The sequence below is a fragment of the Bemisia tabaci genome, chromosome 6 (genome assembly GCF_918797505.1).
Source record: "Bemisia tabaci chromosome 6, PGI_BMITA_v3".
Lineage (NCBI taxonomy): Eukaryota > Metazoa > Arthropoda > Insecta > Hemiptera > Aleyrodidae > Bemisia > Bemisia tabaci.
Genome location: NC_092798.1, coordinates 13441392 through 13459839, shown reverse-complemented (window position 1 = coordinate 13459839; position 18448 = coordinate 13441392). Strand labels below are relative to the sequence as shown.

General features: G+C 39.0%; 2 protein-coding genes and 1 non-coding gene across 18 annotated transcripts in view; 2 read left to right on the top strand and 1 right to left on the bottom strand.

Annotated features, from left to right (window-relative positions):
- Positions 1-18448, top strand: part of Trpm (transient receptor potential cation channel, subfamily M) — a 412514-nt gene that overhangs the window by 210645 nt on the left and 183421 nt on the right. The gene's annotated exons all lie outside the window — the stretch shown is intronic.
- TRNAA-AGC (transfer RNA alanine (anticodon AGC)) lies at positions 3836-3908 on the top strand. Its single transcript has one exon. It is a non-coding gene; the product is annotated as a tRNA-Ala (tRNA).
- The window catches only part of LOC109041644 (protein D3), a 427804-nt gene continuing 418923 nt past the window's right edge, over positions 9568-18448 (bottom strand). For 2 of the 3 annotated variants that reach the window (XR_011900057.1, XR_011900056.1), the window contains exons 5-6: positions 10871-11109; positions 9568-9812 (exon numbers count right to left, since the gene is read on the bottom strand). Coding sequence is in view for 1 of the 3 variants with exons in the window: in XM_072301613.1 (XP_072157714.1) it covers positions 10912-11109; positions 13663-14508 (1044 nt within the window). In the remaining 2 variants the exon portion in view is untranslated. Of the gene's footprint in view, positions 9813-10870; positions 11110-13662; positions 14584-16520; positions 16662-18448 lie in introns of those variants that run through there. The other variant, XM_072301613.1, reaches the window with a different exon arrangement.

The following is an 18448-nucleotide window of genomic DNA, read 5'->3' as shown; positions in this document are numbered from 1 at the left end:
GTCGATCTTCAATATACGGGCCGTAATGGTGCGTCGCTCATAGAGGCATTCTCTTTATGTCATAAGTTCCAGAATTGCAGCTCTCAAATTAAGGTGTTCGTTTATCGGCCATTGTATCTTTTATCCATTATGAACTCTTCTCGAACTGAGGTCTTATATTACATTCGGTGATGTTCGTTCGTGTTGATGGTAGCGTTGGTGATGTTGACATATTTTCGGTCGTATGCACAGTTGCCGATGGTACGCCTTCTGACTATGAATAAAACATGGTTAAATAATCTGTAAGCTACCCGGAACTGGTTTCCATCTCCGTTTTATTAATCGGGAAAATGAGCTTAAATTGTCAATGGTGCACGGAGAAAAAAACTTCGTGCATGGGACTTGAAGTTGAGGTCATATGGATCTCTGAAGTTTTCTGATCACGCATCCTAAAACTTAAGGTCGAGCTGCCGAAGTTCGGGTCAGACATCGAGGCTTTTTGGTATGTACCGGAGGACTTCAGATGTCTGACCCGAACTTCGGCAGCTGGACCTCAAGTTTTCAAATAACTTCAGTGATCCATGTGACCTCAACTTCGGGTCCCACGCACGAAATTTTTTTCTCCGTGAGAATGATACATTTTAGACCATATTTTGTTCAAGATTCATGACCAACGGAGCGAAAAATATTCTGAGCTAATACAACCATCAAATGGAACGCACACCTTGTGACACGGAAAATATTTCTGATCGGAACACGGTTGGAAAATATTTTGAATACATTATGAGTTCACTACCATGTTAATGCTTAAAGTTTTCAACAAAATGTTCTAAATATTGTTGACAATAGTTTAAGTGTCTTCAAGTTTTACGGCAATTCCTTTAAAAAGATTTTCTTATAAATACAGTCATAAAAATGTTTTAACAGTAATTTTAGAAATATTTTTGCTTTGGACATTCTTACAACCCTAACAATATTTTAAAAATATCGCAGAAAAATCGCTCATTTTTTAAGGCGATGGGTGCTCATCAGCGGCGTTGGCGTGCTTTGCGATGTATCGATTGTTCTGCCAATTGAACTTATGGTAAAGAATCGATAAACAGGATGTCCGCAACGAACCTACTAATAATCGATTCTTTACCGTAGCTTCAAACGGGGACATATCATTAATCGATCATTCACGCCTCGCCTAGGGCGTTGCCCTACTTCCTGCCCTACTACCTAGTACTTCAGATGTAAGAACTGAAGTTTCAGATGTGTGAGTGTGAGGTGTGACCCGAACCTCGACAGCTAGACCTGAAGTGTTCAGATGCTCAATCTGAAAACTTGAGAGATCCATATGACCTAAACTTCGGGTTCCACGCACGAGGTTTTTTTCTCCGTGCGGAGAGCAGGGCTCACACGGAAATCGAGATACGCTCTTGCGTTGCGTTAGAGGAGTGACGATTTTTCGGGCGCGCTTTTTTTTGTCATGAAAGGCATTTTTTTTAGAAACTACATTTGTTGTCCAACATCAGCATAGATTTTAATGGGATTCTTCCTTTTAATTTGTTTCAGGTGGGTCTATTTATTTATTTTAAATTTGTTTTTTAAAGTACCTTCGTTGTTTTATATCTGCACGGATTTTAATTGAATTTCCCCTTTATTTGTTTCAGGTGAGTCTATTTATCAATTCAAATAACGTGGTACTTCTCGAGTCCTCAAAGTATGTAAGTCGTTTTAAGATTACTGTAAGTTCTTCGACGCTCGTGGCGTGCTTTACGATATATCAATTGTTATGCCATTTACACCTATGGGAAAGGAGCGATAAACGGGGTGTTCGCAATGAACGCCTTACTAATCGATTCTTTACCATACTTTAAAATGGGGAAATATCGATGATCGATCTTTCTCGCCTCGCGACTGTCTAGGGCGCACAGTGGATCGAGTCAATAGGAGAGGTCGGACAAAGTTTGGAAACTTTAAAAGCTTACAACTCAGTTTATACACAATTGTGAGGTTCTGAAAGTGGCTCCATCGGTTTTTGCGTGATATTGCTTTCAGAAACACCCTTTGAAATTTAAACAGTGACGGAATAAACATCAAAATTTGCAGTTTTAGTAAAACATTTCATATCCGACCTCTCTGATCGACTCGAGCCACTGTGGGGCGTTGCCCTGCCACTTTGCACGGCCGGCGCACACTGTGGTATTGGACCTGAAAAGCTGGCCAAAACTATTTATCACCAGATATCGCCGAGTTTTAAAAATATTTTACAATCAGTACTTCTTCTTAAGTGATAATATGCACAATTTAACCACCTAACACATCATATGACAATTTGCGGAGAGTTTAAAGAGGGTGCAAGAAGCCCTCCAAAAAGCCTTTTAAAGGACGCAAAGTATCTAACTAAAGCGGTGCATTTAGACAAGTTACTCCTTCACCTATGGTCTACTTTTCGAAATAAGGACTTTCTATTACCTTATTTTTGGTTTTTTTTTTAAAAACAGCGTAAGTCACTTCAAAATTTTTGACGAAACAGCCGATCTCTCACATTGAGGAATAATTGTACATTTCTCAAAAAATTAATATGAATCATTCTAGATATTAGATTTTTGACAGTTTTGAATCAAAATTAGTGCTACTATGAAAGTGCCGGGACCTCCATATGATGATTTGAGGATAAATTATAAGATGAAAATGAGTTCTATCATAATAAGAACTATTGTAAGGACAGAAAGCACCTGTGAAAATGATTCATTTTGATGGGTTCCTTCCTAACCCATGGTTCACATCTCAAAGTGAAGCACTTCACCACGAAATTCGTAAGAAAACCACATATCTCACTTTTACGAGGCTTCAAATGTGCCTCACAGCGTATTTTCATGGTGCCAGAAAGCCACTTTTAAAGCCCCATCCCCGGGGCCGCATGGACTCAAATTTGTCTGTCAAAGTAAATCATGGCATAAATATGTCTAAACTCAAGGATAATGCACGAAGAGATTGTTAGATAACGGATTAAACACTTTTGCAAGACTTTAAAGTGACCCTCCCATCCGCTTTCAAATTATTTTTTTTATCCCTCTTTCGAGGGCGTAGGGGCCAAAGAAACAGGTTGCGTGACCGAATATCACCCAATTGGTCACCCAATGGGTCAGAGCTGTTGGAAAAATACAATTTCAGTCGTTAGTATCGACATAATTTTTCCCATTCATGTTTGTGAAAATCGCTCAAAAGTCCATCTATAGAGTCAAAAATTTCAATTTCCTCAGTTTTCCTCAGTCTGTCACCCCAGAATCCTGAAGATACCCACTTCGGACTATAACATCCCGACTCAAACTGCTTGAGAACAGTTGAGAGAAAAAAGATATCGGCCTCTGAATTTCGAAAAAAACGTTTACTTTTACATCACTTTTCAACCTCCTGTGAAAATCACTAAAAAAAAAAAAAAAAATTCGAAAATACTGTGGTTAGTTGTGTAGAATATACCCCTAAGAATGTGTTGCATATCGCCGAACTTCCCTCTTATGATCGCACAGTTGAAGTAAACTGATCGACGAGTAGCGCGCCGAAACATATCAAAATAATCGCTGAGAAATAGGTAACTTCGTGGTCTCTTCGCGGGAAATTGAGCCACTCGAAAAATGGTACATACATGTCTACCGGGGTAAAAAACAGTGTAGATTTCGAATATCACATTAGTTTTCCACTAAAAAAAAATTTAAAATTGAGGTTTTGGCCAGGTTTTTCGGTCAAATACCACAGTGTGCGGCGGTTCAAAGCACATCGCAGAAATACTGAATCAGCACTCGATTTCGCACAAATGGTTGAACTTGCTAGTTGTTTTTAAGTCGTTGAAATCAGTCCACCGCCAACAGGGGGCGTAGCTCAAATGGTAGAGCGCTCGCTTAGCATGCGAGAGGCACCGGGATCGATACCCGGCGCCTCCACTTGACTTTTGACGCAGGGTATAAAATTGCTTAAGGTGTAGTAACCGGTTTGCTGCACACGGCATAGGTCGAGAAGATCGGTACTGCACATCTTATCGTAGTTTGTTTTAAATTGAGTCGTCTAATTTAGAAACGATCCAACTCCTGAAAAAAGTAAAAATTCATTTTATTCCGGAAAAAAGTATTTTAAAGTCGGGCGCAACTGAACTTTCCTTTTCTGATTCCTCCTTTCCCTGTCTTCCCAAAAGGTAGCCAGCCGTAAAGTTAACATCAGAAAAATTTTTTTATGATTGGAAAAGACTCATTGTTAGAGTCTCCAAGATCAAATAACAGATAGGTACTTTATCTGTATACAGTACCCTTTTATGCAGTACCACTGCCTGTTAGTCTTTTTGTAATGAACAACATGCACACACAGAAAATGTGTTCAAATACGTGAGATCTAATGGTTAGTTTTTTAGCTCTAGTTAGTTTTTGTTTCGTGTTCTGCCTTTTTTCTCACAGAGTTTCCTCGTTTTTTAACTGAATGATTCGATTTAGAGCACGATCACTCTCGTTGTAAAAATCGTAATTCCTAACCGCAAAATTCCAACTGTCGTTGCTTTGATAACAAAAGGACGTAACTTTATTTAGAGATGAGCTCCGGAAAGCATCGAACATTCGACCGCATTTCTCAATTCAAAACCACAATTTCTGGCTCATTTTAAAGAACGTATGTGTCATCAGGTACCCTATGCAGGTAGGTGTCTTTATCTTCAAGCCAGAAATTAAACCGCGTTCAACAGTTAGGAGCCAAGCCACATCAGCTATTGCCAAATTTAACTAGGCAATTTAATTTTTTACAAAAGAACGTTTGTGCGGATCCCTTTGAAAATGTATGAGGAATTTGCTTCACACTATGGAGAGAATTCACAGAAATTTGCACAAAAATCCGCACAGCCGTTTTTATTTATAAAATTAAATTGCCCAATTGAATCTGGCAATGGCTGATGTGGCTTGGTTCCTTTCTGTTTAACGCAGTCCAATTGTAGTTCCCCTTTGCAAAATTCAGTCAACATAGTCGACAGGGTTCATCGCGAAATGTGTGTTTGTCAGAAGAGTGACGATCTTATAAAAAAAACAATAGGAAGCACTGGAAAAAGAAAACACATTGGATCTAGAGTCCAGACTCTCAAAAACATCGACAAGAAAAAATACTCTTGATTCAATCGGATTTTTGCTAAAATCAAGGACCAAGCCTCTTAATTTGAGCGGATTCCCCTTTGATTTAAGCAAAAATCTGATTGAATCAAGAGTATTTTTTCTTGTCAATGTTTTCAAGAGTCTGGACTCTAGATCCAATGTGTTTTTTTTTTTTCCAGTGAGTTTTCCGGTAAATCTCTCGACTTTTCCTTTCCTTGAGCTCTAATGCCAGTTTGTTTTGAATTATCTGATTTGGGAAGGGCGGAAAACATCCGGAAGTAGGTACGATGACAGTGCAAGGGCTGCGAACGGGTTCCGGAGAAAATTCCGCAATTTTGCATGATGGTCCGGCGAGCGCGAGCAGTAGTGCCCTGGGCGCAGATCCACGGCTGGAAGTGACGTCATCGTTTACGCACTCAAAGGAGATCCATTTCGGGCAACTGCTTCGAGGGAACAACAGAGGGAGAAAGTCAAAGGGTAAATTCAAAAAGGGGTAATTCAGGGCCGTCTTCAAAAGTTAAAGGTGAATTAGACATTTGCGTAATCTTTACAGCACTGGAAAAAAAAAAAAAAAAAAAAAAAAAAAAAAAAAAAAAAAAAAAAAAAAAAAAAAACAACTTATTGGATCTGGAGTCCAGACTCTTAAAAACATTGACAAGAAAAAATACTCTTGATTCAATCAAATTTTTGCTTGAATCAAAACGAAATCCGCGCAAATTAAGAGGCTTTGTTCTTCATTTAAGCAAAAATCCGATTGAATCAAGAGTATTTTTTCTTGTCGATGTTTTTAAGAGTCTGGACTCTAGATACAATGTTTTTTTTTTCCAGTGTGTCGATTATGATTCTTTTAAATGTTCAGGCTATAAACTCCATCCATTTTTGAATCAGTGAGAACGAAACACACCAACTCAAAAAAATGAAAATTATCAAGACACACGCAAAACTACTCAGTAATTGAGAAAGTTAGCACAAGAAATAGATCTTTGGTACCAAAAGACAAGTACTTAAGGACACTTTAAAGGTCCAAGTTGGAACAGATGCGTTAACTGCAATGACCTTTTTGAAAACTGATTCTCGTACATGAAAATTAGGCATTTTGGAGGTACCGAGTTGGTGTGTTTTCGTTCTCACTGATTCATTTCAAGCCGTAAACCCAAGACTGGTTTGTGCTGCCAGAGACATGCGACGTAAGTCCGCAATCACATATCTCATTTGCGGTGTCTGAAAATCCACGGCTCTAAGTCATTACATAAATGAGAACAAATTGACATCATTCCTTGAAGTTTTTGCAGAATTTTCTTCGCCTAGAGAAGAAAAATCACGGCAATTTTAATGAAAAGCCGTTGAATAGTTTTCCGTTTCAAAAGTAAAGTCTGACAGGGGGTCTGCGACGTCGCAAACCGAGTTAAGTGATCGCCGACTTACGCCATCGATGTGTAACATGGGATCAAATTGGAGTAGAATTGAACCCATTTATGCCGGACAAAATTATGTGCAAATAAATAAAATCATAATAAACCTTGCACATTAGATTAGCGCGTTACATACTTACTTTTGATTGTATTCGTGCATTCAGTCTCTTTTAGCATTAACAGTTCAATTTGTTGACTACAAGACCAGAGACGATGCAATGGGTTGCTCGACTGATTCACCTCTCCCTTCTCTTTTAAGGAAAAAATATCACTAATCTGGCAACAGTGTAATGAAAAGACGCCTTGATTGGATTGTTGCCGTAATGAGGCCCCGTGTCTTTCATCAAAAGCTCCGAATCATCGTCAGGGATGGAAGGGATAGGCAGGAAGCAAGGGGCGAAGGGTTCTAGAATTGTGCTCTGAAAAACTCTCCTCGCTCTGAAGCTAAATCGAGATGGGAACTCCGCAAAACTTTTGTTTAGTGAAAACCATTCTTTTAGTTTTATTTGCGCACAGTTCGGCAACTCAGCCGCGTATTTACTTTAACGAGAAGAACGGACTTGATCTTTTTTCGACTTTAGAAAAGCGGTTGGCGAATTGTTAGAAAAAAATTCCATTCTAAGCTCTGCTCACACACGGTGAATGACGTCAAAAACTCGACTCTTCAAAGGTCGATATCTCGGTTAGTATTGAAAGTAGAAAGTTGCTGTTTGAACAGATCATATTATTTTTAACTTTTCTACAGGAATCAAACATCAAAACTTGTAACCAGCGTAACTGACCCATTAGTGCCTCTTCCTTACTACAAGTACATCCTTATTAGCGGCTCTGGTGCTTGCACTAGAGCTGCTATTCCGGACGGTCCCAGCTGTGGAGTATCAATGGACCATGTTACATTGGAGAGACCGCGCGTTGGTTGATGGAATCGGCGCCATTTTCGACTATGTACCTTGTCATGACTTTATTTTATTGCATATTGTTTTATTGTTAGCCAATGCTATTTGTGTAGTGTATTTTTGGAATCATGGTGATACAGTCAATAATTCAAAACTTGTCTGTGCTTTAATCTCGTGATGGAAAAAATGTACTTTACGTTCAAAATTTGAAATTTTGAATTTTAAATTTTTCGCGGTTTTTTGGAAGAATGCAGTGGTTGGAGCTTCCTAGGCATATTACTCGATATCAGCTGATAGCAAACAAAGGTTACCAAGGAAACCGTAAACGTTTAACAACTATCGTGGCCATCGGGGCGATTATTGAAAAACAACCTAAGAAAGATTAAATTGAAAGTGCAGGGTATTCAATTGACACATACAAAATCTTTCCGTTTATGTTTCCGATTCAAAATATTTTGTTACCAAATAATAGTGATGGAATAAATAAAATTATCTTACTTTCCTTCTGGATTTTCCTCTTTTCTTTCTCCACTGGTACTTACATTTAGGTAAATAGTATTACTATATTCAGAGAGAAAATGGTACTTGTTATTATTCATGTAATAAATATGTAAGCTGTAGTGGTGCATGTGTACAAACACATGACTTACAATTATATAAAAAACCATTACCTACAGTTTCAGATATAAAAATGCAGATTTTTTGCAGCCTCGCTAAACGACTTATCAACCATGCATTCCAAAGTTTCTTATCACAGGGCTGTGAAAATATACAATCTAATAAATACAAAATAACCAAATATCTAAAAAGACAAAATTTCAGTTAGAGTCAGTTTCAGTCTTATTGTTGCACAAACTAGTTATTTGACAAAAAAAGAAGATGATCACTAGAGCCTTCAAAATTAAAAGTATACAACAAGTGATAGTGCCATGCATTCTGCATATCAAGGGCCAATACACATTTATACACCGGCTTTGTAAATCTGCTAAGTTACAAAACATGAATCGACAGTTGTCGGATTGTACATCAATGACAAAATGTGTCTAGGCCCTCATTCTTGACTACAACTACCGTCGCCAAGCCGCTTTCCGACGCGAATGCGTTGGAGCTTACTGCTTGTTTTTAAATTTTGGCACATCACAAAATTATACTGAAGACCGTTCTTTTAGGTACTCAATATAAATAAAAATATGTGCAATGCATTGGATTTGATTCGATTGTAACGGTTGCACTAAGTTCAAGTAAATACGGCCACCATATTGATACAAAGACTGGTCAAATGTTGAGTTAAAGGCATTGCTTGCATGCTTCATTGGATCATTGGAACCGTGATAAAGCAAACCGTCTGCAAAGAGCGCAGCACTCCGTATTCTCGTCGTTAGTTTACCAACTACAAAGTTTGATATAGTCTACGCTCTTTTCCCGCGATTTTTTGTTGATATTTTACGTCTCACAATTGAATGGTTGAAATACTTAAGTTAAAAAGTCGAACTTCGTCAATTTTTCACACCGAAATATACCAAAAATATCGAGCTAGAAGTATTGAAAATCGATTTAGATGAGGTTTTTTTTATATAATTTGCCACAGGAGGCCCCTCAGATCCCTCTTGCTCCATGAGGCTTGGGAACCCTGACGAGATCCATGATAAAAATGGTTAAGGTGATTCGATGGACGCATATTTTGTGTCAGAACGGCATGCGATATATCGCATCAACTGGTTCCATTATTTCAGCTACTCGTCATTTTTCTCCAATTTTGAGATCGCAATTCTGTTGTCAGGAGGCTAAAGCACTTACTTACCAATTTTAACAAAGAAATTCAACGTAATAAAGGCGTGGCTTTTTCAGAGAGAAAACATCGCATTCGATACTGATATCGAAACTATACTCGAATGCGATATTTTCTCTCTAAACAAACCACGCCTTTATTACGTTGAATTTCTTTGTGAAAATTGGTAAGTGAGTGCTTTAGTCTCCCGACGACAGAATTGCGATCTCAAAATTAAAGAAAAATGATTAGTAGCTGAAAAAGTAGATCCAATCGATGCGATACATCGCACGTCCTTCTGACACAAAATATGACGTCCATCGAATCACCTTAAACCGAATAAGTTACTGCTACTAATCCTGGAAAGCCTTCCGGAAAATAAGAAAACTTTGCAGGGTGAGTGAGGGCGGAGGAACGTGATTTTATTGAAATTCTGTGGGTTATGAAATATAAAAATTATATAAGGTGTATGAATATAGGTATAAAATATTCTATGGTTAAACATTCTCTGTAATTTCTTTCTTTTACAAAACGAAAGTGTCCCCTCCGCATATGAAATCTACATCGCCAGCATGTTCGCTCCATTGACGGCAGGTTACTCTGCGTAGTCGGTTTGAGTCAGACTAAATCCATTGACTTTTTCAGCCTGGAATAACGAAGAAAGCATTAAAAAAAGAAGAAAAAAACAAGAAAAGAAGGTAAAATAATCATCCAATGGAACGTTTCATGAAACGCGTGGTAAACATTTCATCAGAGATACAGATAAAACACGAAAAAAAGTATCACAATCCCAACTATACATCTAGCTGATTTTGGCGCCAGATATTAGAACAGTTGCACAAGCCAGAGGTATGGTTAAGTCAGCTGAAAGAGTGGTTGGATAAACCATACCTCTAGCTGGTGTCCTCAGAGTCAGCATAAGTGTAGTTTGATCAACTATACCGCTGGCTGGTGCCTTAACACTTCTAGATAGTGCAACTACTCTTATGGTTGGCACCAAAATCAGCTTGAAGTATAGTTGAGATTTTGATACTATTTTTTTCAGTGAAGTACACTATAGCTGCTCGAGAACATAGAATAAAAATAGACCCTCGTGCCCCGTGTAAGCGAAATGTCAATTAAAGTTCACTTGTTTTTCCGGAAGGCTTGGTTAGAAATACCCTTGTCTTCTAGCCGCCATGACCAGGGAACGATAACATTGTTTTTTAGCTTTGTTTTTTTAGAATTTTTAATTCTTTTTGACGTTTGATAATGACCAGTAGACCGGTCTGGAAACATGGAAAAGGAAACATGGCAACGCCTGAGGGCTCATACGGCGTTTTTCCTTAGCGTGGCAGTTTTGTCCATCGTAATCACCCACTTCCACCAATAGGATCTCCTCATACTCCTCATATCTTCTTTGTCTATCAATTTCAATAATCAGTCCGCAGGGACTATAGGCCGATTAAGGGTCGTTGCCGTATTGAAAATCATCTTGGATCAGCGGTCTGCCGAAGCTCAAAGTACGGCATCACGTCCCAACGGTTGAAAGACATGTGTTTTTTGTTCAGAATATGCATATTCTGAATAAATTTTGAACAAATTCGTTCTTCTTTTTTTTTGGAATGCATGCTGTGCGCCAATTTTTTTGGGTGAGTACGTGGAGGGGGGAGGGTATTTTTAAAAGTCGGTAGAATCTTGTACATTTTAGAGTTTAAATTGCACCTCAGCCTGAAGCGCAGTCTAGGAGAAACTGTAGTCCAATGTCACTCGACCCAGTCAATCTTGTTCAATACCGTGAAGGATGGTAAGTTGGCTCGCAAGGACTCGGATGGTAAGTTGGCACGCCAGGACTCCCAGTACTCATGGGCCGTTTTTTCGGGCCCGTCTGGCGCTGTGGCTGAAGCAAACACGTGCTGTTCTTGATGGTTTTGAGCTAAACTAAATCCATTTATTTTTTCAACCTGAAATCAGACGAAGTGCTCACGTAAGGACTGCAGGAGAACATCGGGAAGGAGTTTAAGGTGATTCGATGGACGCCATATTTTGTGTCAGAACGGCATGCGATATATCGCATCAATTGGTTCCATTATTTCAGCTACTCGTCATTTTTCTCCAATTTTGATATCGCAATTCTGTTGTCAGGAGACTAAAGCAGTCACTTACCCAATTTTAAAAAAGAAATTCAACGTAATAAAGGCGTGGTTTTTTTAAAGAGAAAACATCGCATTCGATACTGATATCGAAACTGCACTCGAACGCGATATTTTCTCTCTGAAAAAGCCACGCCTTTATTACGTTGAATTTATTTGTTGAAATTGGTAAGTGACTGCTTTAGTCTCCTGACAACAGAATTGCGATCTCAAAATTGGAGAAAAATGACGAGTAGCTAAAATAATGGAACCAATTGATGCGATATATCGCATGCCGTTCTGACACAAAATATGGCGTCCATCGAATCACCTTAAATAAACACTGTTCATGACAGACGATTGCATGCTTTCATCATGAATGTACAAGTTAGTCAAATTTAAAACGAATTATCGCTGCGCAGTATGAATGTATTTTGAATATTTATCATGATGTTCTAGCCTCGAAAACGGAAACGAAGCGTGCTCGAATTTTTCATATTGAAGGGGAGGGGGAAATTCCAGGAACATTATTTGCTGGTTTGAATTATTGGAGAAATTCTCATGAATCAATAGATGAATGTTGGCGATGTCACGGAGATTGCGGTTTTTGTATAGCTTTATCCAAAAATTTTAATTGATAACGAAAATACACGTCAAAATCACATCTCAGCGGGGATCAATCCTTATAAATGTTTAGAGTAATGAAATCACTCCTAAAAACCAGGATAATGAAAGGAAAGGGCACTCTATGCCCTCATCCTATGCCATATGCAATGAGGTGTTGATAAGCTATGTGGACTGAGGTTTCCAGCTGGTTTCCTTCAAAAGTATTGAAAAGCTAGTCTAAGTCTTCGGTCTACTTAGGAATGAAGCTATAAAAAATGAACAACAAAAAAAATGATGAATTTTAAACTCTTTTTTTTTTGGTGGACACCACTACTTCCTCTGCCCGCAAGAAGAGTGAGTAAGGAAAAAGTCCACAAAAGAACAATTATTCATAGTCGGTGCGTAAAACATTTTATCAAAAATAATCAAGAGATAGAACCTAATGAATAAAGCAAAGAGACGAAAGAGTCTTAGCAACGAATTCTAGTATTGTGAGTACCGGAGATTAGTATTATCACAAAATGTGGAAATGAAAATTTAACCATAGTAAACAACTCACTCGCATTGAGCGGAAACAAATCGAGGCATTACATCATTACATTGGGCAAATAGCCAATTTATATCTGGTCCAAGTAAACTCTTGGGTTAAAAAACTGCGAACCAAAATGTTATCACGATTTTATAATTGGTCCAAAAAATCCTTGGATCAAAGTTTGGGTGAAGTGTCCGGCCACCGGCATGACGCATCTAGCAACTGTCTCGGTCGATCAATGCTAAACAACAATGATTGTAACGCCTCGATGCAACATGCAACTATTCATGCTTAGGTGATGTGCGTATTGCGTGTACACAAAATTGAAGGCACCACAAAATATATTTTCCAACGGCAATGTGCTCGGGTCACCTGCGTAAGGATGTCCACCGAGCTCTTTCACGTTTTTAAAGAGCCGTTTTCTTTTTTTTTTATGAAAAATAACTAGTTTCTCTACAGATTAACTCGATACAACTGAAAGAGTGTTTTAACTCTTTGTTGGTGTAAAACTTGTACGGTGTTGTATTCAACAATTGCTTAAAATTTTCTCATTATTTTAGTATCTTCTCGTTGCCGTGCAGAGGATGAGTATGTAAGAATATCGCACATTTGGACGTATTTCGATCAAACGGAACTATGTGCATTATGACGTGAGCCCTGTTATGCATATATTCTTATGGGTCTCAGGTCTCAGGGCTCATGTCTTAATGCACATAGTTCCGTATGGCAGAAATACGTCCATTTAGGAATGATAAAAGGTCCTTTCTGGGCTATAAGCTCCCGATGCGATGCCCTCTTGAATTGTTTTTTCCCCCATAGAGTACATAGAGTCGTAATGTAAGTGGGAGAGCTGGCGCCACTTTTAAGCATTTTCCATGTCCCGAATTCCGAGACTCCTGTGTTACGCCGGGTCACTTTTTCGATACATAATCGATTGTTTGCGATACACGGGTACCCGGCCATCCGATGACAACAACAACGACAACAAAGGAGATAGGAATTACCACGTATTCCCCGTATTCCACACCGCCATTTTGGATCGAAAATGTATCGAAAAAGTGACCCGAACTCGGCGCACACCGGGCTCGGAATTCGTCGAGCAGAACATGGCGCCAGCTCTCCCATTTACATTACGACTCTATGTATTCTATGTTTCCCCCACACCTAACACCACTGCACTAATGCCGCCTCCCCAATCATCGAAATTCGAAACTACAAAAAATTCGTACAAGTCGTTTGATACTCACCTCAGCGATTTCAGCATCGATGTGACCGTAGAGTCTGCACCTGGTCTCGTGTACAATCCGAAATTTTCCGGTCATATCACCATCCGGCTGTAATATTCCTTGCGCCAAAAGAAAATTGAACCTTCTCTTGTCCGAAAGTAATCCCTCGTCAATTCGCTTCCTCAAGAATAGATGGTGAAGGTAAAGAGCGGTTTTCGGATCCAAGAGTCCCAAGCAGTAGAGGTGCAGGGAAATAATTGCATGTTTGCCTCTGAAATCTTTAGACGGTATCAACCCCCCGAATTCAGGGGCGCCAAACATTTGGGGAATGAAATTGTTTTCACCGTAAGTTCCATTCGACGTTAAGCCTAATAAATTAGGAAATAAAAATCGCAGCCGCGAATAGGTTATAACCTCGGTTGCAGTGCCTGATGTTTTAATATTATATTTCTTCTCAAGAGGACGGACCTTTTTTAGAACCGTCAAATGTCGTTTTATGTTCTTTCGATTCCTCTTTTCACGTTTTGTCTCCCATATCAATGTGCTAAGCCAATAAATGAAGGGTTTTTTACTATACTCTTGATTTAACTGCTCAATATTTTTTTTCAATTCTTCGACAGTCTTACTCCAATAAATCAAGGTTTTCATATCGTCAATGAAAGTTGTTGGTGACGGAGCTTGCCCTCCGGAAGAAAATCGTTCGATCAGCAATTCCAAGCTCCTCGCAGGCTTGAAATTTTTGTACTCAGAAATCACTTTTGCATCATGCGTATCGCAATCCTTAAGCACAGTGCAGTCGTTAAGAGCATCCAAGACTTCAGATAGCAATTTCTTGGAGCAGGTTACTTCTGCTGAGTCTTGAGACATCTCCAAAGTACCTGTTGTTAGGGTTCCAACTCAGAATCTGAAACTGCCCTTGGAAGCTCCCTTTTTCCTGGTGCACTGTAATAAAGAAGAAGCGTAAAATTTAGATTTTGTAACTGCAACATTTTTTTTGAAGGATACAGATGGAGCACGTTAATCAGAGAGGGGCCAAACCACCACCACGTCAGCCATTGCCACATTAAGTAGGGCGATTTAATATTTTACATGAGGCCGGTTGTGCGGATTTTTGTGCGAATTTCAGTGAATTTTCTGTTCAGTGTGAGAAAAATTCCTTGAAATTTTCAAGGGAATTCGCACGAACGTTTGCTCATAAAAAATTAAATTGCCCGGTTGAATTTGGCATTAGCTACAGACGTGGCTTGGTTTCTTTCTGCTAATAACGATCTAGTGAATGTCGACAGAGACTCATTTATAAAAATCTCAGTAAAGATACTCATAAGATTTTTTTCCCCTCGGTTGTAGGCTTTTTTGAAGATTTTTAGAAAAATTGGATTCTCTCTTATTTTATCTCTGAGATCTCCTGCCTTTCATCCTCTCCCAAACCCCCAATTTTTATCAAATTCTTCTAATGTTTTTAATGCGGCTTAGGTGTGTCATTATTATTACTACTGCTCGTTGCTCGTCAAGAAAAGGCCTTGTCCTCTTTTCAGTCAGTATGCTTTTAGTGAAATACCGGTATATGACCAGAGTGATGGCATTTTTTTCGAGGGAAGCAACCTAGTACGAGGACTGTTCAGGAATTAAGAATCCCTATTTTTTCAGCAACAACCTTTAAAACTAAAAAAATTGCAATCATGCTTTTAGAAAGGCAGTACTCTCGACTTTTAAAAAATGTATTGGTTGTTGATTTCTAATAAAGTTCTTGCTTGAAAACTGAATTTTTCCGCGGGCTTACCAAAAAATGTACCGCCACTTCTTGAACATCTAAAAATTGTGAGGAAAAAATGGGAGGTAAAACAAGACAAAAAACGCCGGAGTACTTGTTGAACAATTAACTTACAAGATGCACTGCTCATTTTGTTTTTCTGAGTAATTTCCGTTGACATTATTTACACATTTTTAAGATCTTGGTATCAGTTTGTCGATGTCCTCTCCGAAGAACTCCATGGTCCGCTGTTTGAAGAAATCTGTGGCACAGCTTTTCAGTTCCTCGCCAGATTCCAACTTTAAACCGCCCATGGATTTCTTCAAAACTGGAAAGAGGTGATAATCGCTTTAGAGTAACATCAGGGTCAACGGTGGATGGGGGAAAAAGGCGGTTTAAAGTTTGGATTTAACGAGGAACTGAAAAGCTGTATAATGGGTTTCTTCAAACAGCAGACAAAAGAGTTCTTCCGAAAGGGCATCAACAAACTGTTACCAAGATCTCAAAAATGTGTAAATATCAACGGAAAATATGTTAAAAGAACTGAATAGAGTTTCTTGTAGGTAAATTTTTCAATTATTTGCATTCCGGCGTTTTTTCCTCTCGTTTTACTTCCCGTTTTTTCTACACAATTTTCAGGCGTTCAAGAGGTGGCGGGACATTTTTCGAGGAGTTCGTGGAAAAATGCAATTTCCAAGCGAGCACCTAATCAAAAGTAAAAAACCAATACACCGTTTAAAAGTTAAAGAGTACTGCCTCTCTAACGGTACAATTGCAATTTTTGTAGCTTTAACAGTTGTTACGAAAGAAACTGGAAAACTTACTTTGTGAACGACCCTCGCATATTATTGATCCGATTTAAAATTATTCGTCCTCCTTAACACACGGATGCAACACTGTTACTGCATGCACTACGGTGTGGATATTCTTGGAGATTTAGTTGATGTAACCTCTTCTCTTTGAAGAAAAGGACCTACTCTACATCACATTTTGTCAGATGAGGAAAAACCAAGGAATAAAGAAAAAATTTATGCGCAAATGGTGGAAAAATCTCTACTAAAGATGTCCGTTAATCAGAAAACGATGCTTTAAAAAATGGTCAAATATCAAGGAAAGCGTTAAAACTCACCGAAATAACAAATAACTGGGTCAGATGAATGTCGCACTATGACTGTTGATGAGAGGCCAGTTTAACTGTCCCGAGCACAGAGAGTACCCGATGACTCATTGATAAAAGGCGTCTTTTGATAAAGATAATCTGATAGGCAACCGAAAGTAATTCTCAGCTGTCAGTTGTTCAGATATATTGTTTGTTTGTTTGCTTTTTTTTTTTAATTTTTCCGATGAAACCAAGTCCCTGTTTGTAACGAGAATTCGGAACTCAAGAACTGCGCAGAGATGAGTCAGAAAAGGGAGAGCGGGAGAGTATCACTTTTCCAGATTAACCTGTAGTAATTTTTACGGCGAGTCCGCAGATGCTAGGACAAAGATTGTGATGGTTCACAGGATCCATAAACCGATCATATGAAATTTTAAATGTACTATTTTATAAAATAGTAAGTACCCTATCAAGAGGTTTCCTGTAGAATTTAATTCATATACCTCCACAGTAAAGAATTGAAACATTCCAATACAATGGCGTCGTTGCAAGTGTGAAGGATTTGCAATTTTAGTACCAATTTCCTATGTAGAAACTGAGGAAAGACGATGGTGCCACTGGTTTCTCTGAAATCAACTAGATAGGAAGAAAATTCACTAGCAAGGCTACCACTCTGTTCAGGGACTTAAAAACTGAAAACACGGCAACCCTGATGCTAATGTATCTGCTCCCTATTTTTGCATATAGAGGGCGACTTAATGTAGAGGTAGCCTTCCAATACAGCGTGGTATACCCTCCGTTACGACTTACGGCCTCAACTATGAGTTATTTTTTGAGCTTGGGAGTTAATGTCAGAGAAAACCAGTGGTATCGTCGTGTTTCTCGGAACATTTTACAGAGGAATTGAAAAGCTTTCCGGAAAGAGGGCACATAGCAAAACATAGCGTTTGAGAAAAATGCATTTTAAGTTTCTATCATTAATTTCTGACTACTGATGGTACCTTTCATCGCAGCTTGGACTCCCGATTTCGAACGAAAGTCACTGTCAGAGACCATAGAGTAATGACCAAAATTTCAAATGCGTTTCTCTCAAACGCAATTTTTTGCTATGTGCCCTTTTTCCAGAAAGCTCCTCAATTAGTACTTATCTCGCAAAATCCTCACACGAGCAACAGCTCCATTGAAACAGTGAATCCACTGACGTGGAAAAGTTAGACGCTACACTGAGGTTGGTGGATCTACCTTCCCGTAGAGTCCCTTTATACTGAGAGTCAAGACAACACCCCCTCATGGAGTCACAACGGGAATAAAGACTACAGAAATTGAACGTTTTTCGTAATCTTTGATCGCCCATTCTCAAATTCCTCTCTCCGTTCCTTCTCTCATTCCGTTTGTTCCTTTCCGAACCCGTAATTCCCTGGTCCATTCCAGATTATATAATCTTTGCAATCTGTGAAAATGTAATCTTTATTCCCGTTTGTGACACTGTGAAGGTCTAAAATACGGGAACCAATCAGAAATGGATTCCCATTGTCTTGACTCTCAGTATAAAGGGACTCTACCTTCCCGGCCTAGGAAGCGCTCACAGGTGTTCGAACTTTGGATCAGTGGCGTGGCGTGAATTGCGATATATCGATTGTTATGCCTTTTAAACTATGAAAAAAGATCGATTATTAGGATGTTCGCAGCGAACACCTTAGTAATCGATTCTTTACCATAGTTTCAAATGGCGAGATATCGATAATCGATTATTCACGCCACGCCACTGCTTTGGATGTATGTAGATTGACCAGCCTCGACCTGGAGCCCCTTATCACGAGCAGCTCCATCGTGGCGCCTGCCTCCTCGGCACTAAATTCAAATCCGAGCCCCGCCGAAATCCAAGGAGCGCAATTCATTCATACCCGAAGCCGGCGAACATGAATAATTCATCGGGAATTTCGTGAGTAGCTCACTCC